General features: G+C 51.0%; 2 protein-coding genes across 2 annotated transcripts; both read left to right on the top strand.

Annotated features, from left to right (window-relative positions):
• Window positions 1–173: 173 nt before the first annotated feature.
• On the top strand, window positions 174–4,638 carry FTJAE_13510 (transcription factor KCS1; the record flags this gene model as incomplete). The annotated part of the gene is made up of 2 exons (XM_037346662.1): window positions 174–2,656; window positions 2,736–4,638. The coding sequence occupies 2 exons, from the start codon at window positions 174–176 to the stop codon at window positions 4,636–4,638; spliced, it is 4,386 nt and encodes a 1,461-aa protein (XP_037199464.1).
• A 915-nt stretch (window positions 4,639–5,553) lies between these two features.
• On the top strand, window positions 5,554–6,712 carry FTJAE_13509 (FAD dependent oxidoreductase; the record flags this gene model as incomplete). Its single annotated transcript, XM_037346660.1, has 2 exons — window positions 5,554–6,189; window positions 6,239–6,712. Coding segments are annotated over 2 exons (1,110 nt in total), but the record flags the coding sequence as incomplete, so codon positions are not given.

Below are 6,712 nucleotides of genomic sequence, written 5' to 3'. Positions count from 1 at the left end.
GCCAGACGCAAGCCCCCCCGGCCCCGTATCTACGAATCATTCCTCCACGCCCACATCTTCTCCCATCCACATTCATCCTCACAATCTCAACTCGCAATTCGCAACTCTCTCTTCCTTCTTCCTCTCTCCTAACAAACCAAGCAAAGCGTGTCGCGCCAGATGTCCTCCTCCTCATGTCCAGTCCGCATCGTCTGTCCGAAAATGCCGCACACGCCGTTCAGGTGAGCGAGCCAGAGCAATGTATCCGTACCGGTACCTGTTCCAGTTCTGCGGCTGTCCCTGAGGGCCTGCCAGATACTTCTGCGACAGGCCATGGCGCTGTTGCAGGCATAGCCATAGGCGTAGGCGCGGGCGCCGGACAAGATAGCAGTGTCGCTGGCCCTAATCATGATTATGATGATGTTGATGATACCCATCAAGGGCACCTTGACCAATCCCCCGCTGTCGCCCTCGCTGATGCTGTCGCTGCTGATCCCGCAGCCGACAACACTACTCCCACTCCCTCTTCCGTCTCTCCCTCCCTACCGCCACCCTCTGCAGACAAGGTGCCCAACAACGTGCCTGATTCTGTTCCTGATTCTGATTACGTGCCCCGTGGTGATGCCAATGCCAGGGACACTCCAGACCAGGCCGATACCCTCACCATCGGCGCTGCTCTTGACCCTGCCTCTGCCTCTACTGCCAGTAATAAGAAGGCCCGTGGCCCCGGTCCCCTACCGAGGCAGACCGGTCCTTCCCTGCTGACCCAAGCCTTGGCTTCCGCGAGAGGTATCACCAATGTCAAATCTCCCAAATCCTTCTCTCCTACATCTACTCCTCCTATAACTTCGCCCTCTCCCGCAACTCTTACAAATACATCTACTGCCGCTCGACAGTCTAACCTAGACAAGACCGTCCCATCTTCTGCGACTATCTCGACTCCAACTACTCCGACTGCGCAGTCCAGTCTTTACTCATTGACAGGACCACCAACCGCACCAGCGAGCCTCGCTTCCCAACACGATCGCGATAGCGCCTCAAACCCCTTCGAATCTTCTTATCACAATGTTCCAGCTCAGCGCACCGCTCCTAGGCCGTTAGCTAGAGCCACTTCCGAATCTATCAATATGGGAGCGTCCACTACTGTTACAACGATGACGTCGCTCGTCCCGCGGGAGGCGGCGAGCGTCCCATCGACTTTCAGCCATTCAACTCTTGCTACTACACTTCGAGGTGCCCTTGATCATCGTGAACCGATTGACATGCCCCGTGGCAAGGCATCGGCATCTTTGGATCTCGATAGACAATCTGTTGACTACTACCAACCTCAAACTACAAGCTACACATCGGCCCTTATAGACCGACCCGTCCCCCCCGATACTCGCCCAGGAAACAAGACACCACCTTTGGCGACGCGAAAGGAGGATGCGAAACCCGTTCCACAGAGGCCGATACAGTGGGCAAAGATGCCGCCCCATTGGAGTGGCAACGGCGCTGAAAAAACCGAAAAGATATGGTCCATTGGTTCTGTGGAAGGACAAGAAGAGGACGGCTTAGTTGAGAAGTCTGTGACTGAAGCAATGGCTGGCCTGGAGCATAATGCTCGTAGCCGCAAGTCTAGCTACAGCCTACGATTCTTCAAAGAAGGTCTGCCACCAGAGGATAAGCCCCGTCGCAAGGATACAAAACAAACGGCGAAAGAGAAATTGGCACCTCTTGAAGAGGACCATCAAAATGCCTTGCGCGAAGCTTCCCAATCGACCACCTCTGACAAAGAGCCAACAACCATTCGCACTCGCCAGGAAGACCGAAAAGGTTCTTTTTTCACATCGGATTCGCTCGATGAGCAGCCTGTTCTGAGCACATCCCCTAGCGATGATTATTTTTCCATTCCAGTCAATGGCTCCATCAAATCTGAAGACAAGGCGCCGTTGCAAGTGCAGCAGCCAGTCTCCCAGGCCAAAGATGGAAACGAACAGGTGGAGTTGGCCAAAGTTGTGGGGCCGATCCCGGTCGCCAATACCGAGGCCGCCCGTGAAGCCGAAATTGTGGAGTCCAGACGGGACTCGGCGGGCAGTGCTCATACTGATGTCGGATCTCGCGATGATGGAGAAGCCGAAGAATCTGGGGAAGAAAAGATCTCATCTGCTGTCTTTTTGCCCCACCAAGAGCTCCAAGATCCTTGTGTAAGTGAACCACAGGACCGCATTGCGGCCCGTAGTATTCGCGTGCGGTCTCTATCGCAAAGTAATCAGCGCCCGTGGCTTGTGAAGGCCGATGAGCCAGAGTCGGAAGCCATTCATGAGAAGGATGAACCTCCTTATGGAATTTCCCGTCACCCTTCTCGTGAGAAGCTTACCTTGAAACGCGGTGACCTCATCCCTCAACAAGGTGAAGAGGGAGCCGTTATCGAGGAGGAAATCACAGTGACAACTGACTCTCATAAACAACCGCAAATCGTGAGCCAGTATGAAGACCATGTCCATGATCATCAGCATGACCCTCAAGAGCCTCTGGAGGCGATCGAGCTCATTCCATATAAACATCAAGTTGGTGGACACACCACCCTCTGGAGATTCTCTCGAAGGGCTGTCTGTAAGCAACTCAACAATAGGGAAAATGAGTTTTACGAGACTATAGAGAGATATCATCGTGATCTGTTGCCTTTCCTTCCTCGGTACGTCTGATCGAATTGTGTTTAGCGACCCTTTGCGCCTGTATTATCGAGATCGTGCTGAAATGCTAACTTCTGACAGCTATATCGGTGTATTGAATGTCACCTTCCAAAAACAGGCTCGCCGAAAGAGCACTTCTAAGAAAGACGAGGCGGCAGCAGCCGAGCGCAAGAAGGCACAGGAAAAGCTTGAGTCTAGTAGAAACGAACTAGAACAAAACGAGGGCCAGGATGCCATTAAAGTCGAGAAACCGACAGGCAGAGTTATTAGCCAGTCTCTCGCCAACAGCAACATCCCTGTCCCGACGGTCACTTTTGACGACAACAGGCACATCCTGCCCCGAAACCTTCTCCAGCCAATGCCTTTGCCAAGAGAATACCGACGACAAAGTATCTCAACTTCCACTGTATCCAATCCCTCCGTGCCATCCGGAACATCGAGCAGACCGCCCCTGGATGAGCGACCCAATAGTTGGGGCGCAACCATGGTCAACAAGAGGCTGAGGAACGAGGTTTTCAACGACGCTTTCCTGAAAGAGCCTGTCAAGATTCATCGACATCGCCGACCACACCAACGATCAATCCCACGACCTACTTTGCAACGTCTCCTACGATCCACGAATTCCGATCCTGCTTTGATCAAAAGTGACTCCCCGTTCATCAACGGCCACGATGAAGCAAACGGCTATCCTCAGGCAAGAAAGATTGCGCATAACTACTCACACAGTGATCTCGGACCTGGTATGGATGAATACGTTCAGTCTGAGCCTGAGCAGGCTCCCGAAGAAATTAAAGATGTGACTGGAACAAGCGCTCCGGAGCCGGAAACTCTGAAGGAAAACCCTCTCACAGCGAAGAAGAAGCGCAGGTATTCTGCTGGTGGTCTTCGACGGAAACCCGAGGATGTTAGAGAATCCAGGGGAGACTTGAAGTACTTTGAGGAGGCTGATGATGCTGGGTATAAGGGAGACAACGAAGATAAGCCTAAGCGACACTCAAGGACACATTCTGCGAATGGACACCATCATCATGACACAAATGGTGCCCACCATCAGTCACAGTACCTGGAACATCTACGCCCTGAAGATGAGTTTGCCATTGAATCGGCTGATCCCAACCCGGCCATGGAAGAGACCGCCCACGAGTTCACCAAGATTCCTAGGCCAGTCAACCCGAAAGAGGCAAAGACTCAAAAGGATCGAGTCGAATACTTCTTGCTCTTGGAGGACCTTACCTCAGGGATGAAGAGACCCTGTATGATGGATCTGAAGATGGGAACTCGACAGTATGGCGTCGAGGCTACTCCAAAGAAGCAAAAGTCGCAAACTGAAAAGTGTCGAAACACAACATCAGCTGAACTAGGCGTTCGAATTTGCGGATTGCAAGTATGGAACGCTGCGAAGGAAACATATGACTTTCAGGATAAATACTATGGCCGCAAACTGAAAGCTGGAGACGAGTTCCAAGGCGCATTGCAAAAGTTTCTATTCAATGGTGTCGATCTGCATAGTATTCTGCGACATATTCCAGTTGTGCTCAAGAAGCTTGGGCAACTCGAACAAATTGTGAGCAAGCTGAACGGTTACCGTTTCTACGCCGCGAGCTTGCTCATGTTTTATGACGGCGATACGTCCGAGGACGCGGACAACGAAACGATGTACGAGTCTACCACGGACTGTGCAACAGATACAGAGGAGACTTCGCGAAAGAAGACGAAGAACAAGAGGGAGATTGATTTCAAGATTGCGGATTTCGCCAACAGTGTCACGCCCTTTGATAAGATTGACGACAAGCCTTGCCCTCCACAACACCCTGATCAACCTGATGGTGGCTTTCTCAAGGGCTTGCGTAGCCTGAGAAGATATTTCCTCCAGATTCAAAGGGACGTGAGACAGGAGCTGGGACTTGATCCTTATGGTAGATTCTCGCATCACACGGACTATGCCGGAGATCTTGATGCCGAGAACGGGATGGTCAGTCTTTAGATGACCTTAGATGAGGACGGTGGTGTACGTTTGAGACGAAGTGTCTGATACCCATTACTTCTTTTCACTTGGACGGTTTTGCAAATGGACTTTTGCTTTTGCTTTTGCTTTCGCTGGAGTTTGGTCTGTTTTTCTTGGCACTTTTACTTTTCTCTTTCATGGCCAACTTCTCTCCCACGGAGGGACCCTGGAGTTCACAGGAATTATCACCATGGCGGTATGGAACTGGAACAAAACCCAAAGGGTAGAAGGAACAGGACTTATGTCTTATGACATGTTGAATTCAACTCAAAACATACCCTGCATTGGTTATGGCGCAACAGCAAACAGGAAAGGAGGGGGGCCGGAGCTGGAGTTTGAAAAGCCCGTTTTTATTGTCGACTCTTTGTTTCACTTGGGCTGGAAGTGAGCGATGGATCGAGGAGGATGGAATGGCAGCAGCTCTGGCTTCGCTGCAGGAAGTGCTTTGGTTTTGGATTTCTTGATGTGTAGTTTCGTTGGAGTTGGGGATGGGGAACGAAAACCAGAATGATGATGGTGTTTTTGTTTGTTTGGCGATCTGCTTGTACCTTGACGGCAGTGAAACGGACATATCCTGGAGGTTTCGACAAGGTAGCTCTTAGACGTTAGAGAAAATGCAAGCTAAAGGTCGTTGGTTCATAATCTGTATACTGAGGTCTGAAATCTTGGTCTCGTATCTAAACAAGTGAACACATCTGCAAGACTACTAAAGTTAGCGTCGCAACTGGTTCCTGCGAGATAACTGTTAGCTAACAACAACCCTGTCCAACCTACCATTTGTGGTTGGATGCATCGTAAAATGCTACTATACATGCCGATTGTTCCTGTGACAGCTATATACTCTCTCCATAGTAATTCAGCGCATTCATCTGACCGTATTTCTCACCAGCAAATATGGGTTCCATTATATCGACGCTTAAATCAACGGCATCGGCCATATCAGCTGGTCTGAGGACTGTTCTGACGCTTCACAGGCAATTCTCATCTCTTCTTGAACGCGCGTCCTCAGAGCCTGGATTTCCCGTGCCAGAGCCCACAAAGTCATATTGGCTCGACGACCCGCCATTCCCAGCACTATGCGACATCCAAGATGACAAGCTTCCCTCCGAAGTAGACGTCGTCGTCATCGGCAGCGGCATCACAGGCGCAGCTGTAACTAAATCTCTGCTAGAGCTGTCCAACTCTGGTCTACGAGTTGTAGTCTGTGAAGCAAGACAGCTATGCAGCGGTGCAACGGGTAGAAATGGCGGACATATTAAGAGTGCGCCATATGATGAATTCGCCATGTTGAAGTCAAAATTGGGACAGGAGAATGCGAGTCGGATAGTGAGGTTTAAGAGAAGGCATTTGGAGATGATGAAGCAGCTGGGCAAGGGGATCGAAGTAGCTGAGGTTAGGGAGGTTGAGACGGTGGATGTTTATGTTGAGAGGGAGGATTTTGAGAAGGCGAAGAAGCAGGTTAAAGATGTTAGCGAGTGGATTCCTGAGGAGAAGCATCGGGTTTGGGAGGCGGAGGAGGCGAGAAAGGAGGTGAGTTTTCTGTGGGTGAAGATTATGAGTGAGGGACTAATGAGGACAGTTTGGTTTGAATGAGCTTGCTGTGGGAGCTGTGACTTACACAGCTGGTGCACTCTGGCCATATCGTCTTGTCACCAGTGTGTGGAACGATTTACTCGAGAGATTCCCCGGGTTGAGTATCAACACTCATACACCCGTTGAAAAGGTATCTCATAACCCAAACGGATCATATGCAGTTACAACACCTCGTGGAATCATCAAGGCGAAGCATGTAATTCACACAACGAACGCTCATGCCGGACAACTCCTCCCTCCAGTAAGGGGCTGTGTCGTCGGTGCCATCGCACACATGAGCGCTCAACGACCAGGGTCTTCATTCCCCCCAACCCAAGGAAACCGCTCATGGTCTGTGATTTACGGCCCAGGCTTCGACTACATAACCCAACGCCCAGATCGAGCAGATGGAACAGCCGGTGATCTAATGGTAGGAGGCGGTTTCTTCCGCAGCAAGGACGACGGTCTGGATCAAGTTGGT

Source organism: Fusarium tjaetaba, assembly GCF_013396195.1.
Source record: "Fusarium tjaetaba strain NRRL 66243 chromosome Unknown NRRL66243_c0000430, whole genome shotgun sequence".
Lineage (NCBI taxonomy): Eukaryota > Fungi > Ascomycota > Sordariomycetes > Hypocreales > Nectriaceae > Fusarium > Fusarium tjaetaba.
Note: the sequence above shows the minus strand (reverse complement) of the source record. Positions and strands in the feature narration are given on the sequence as shown.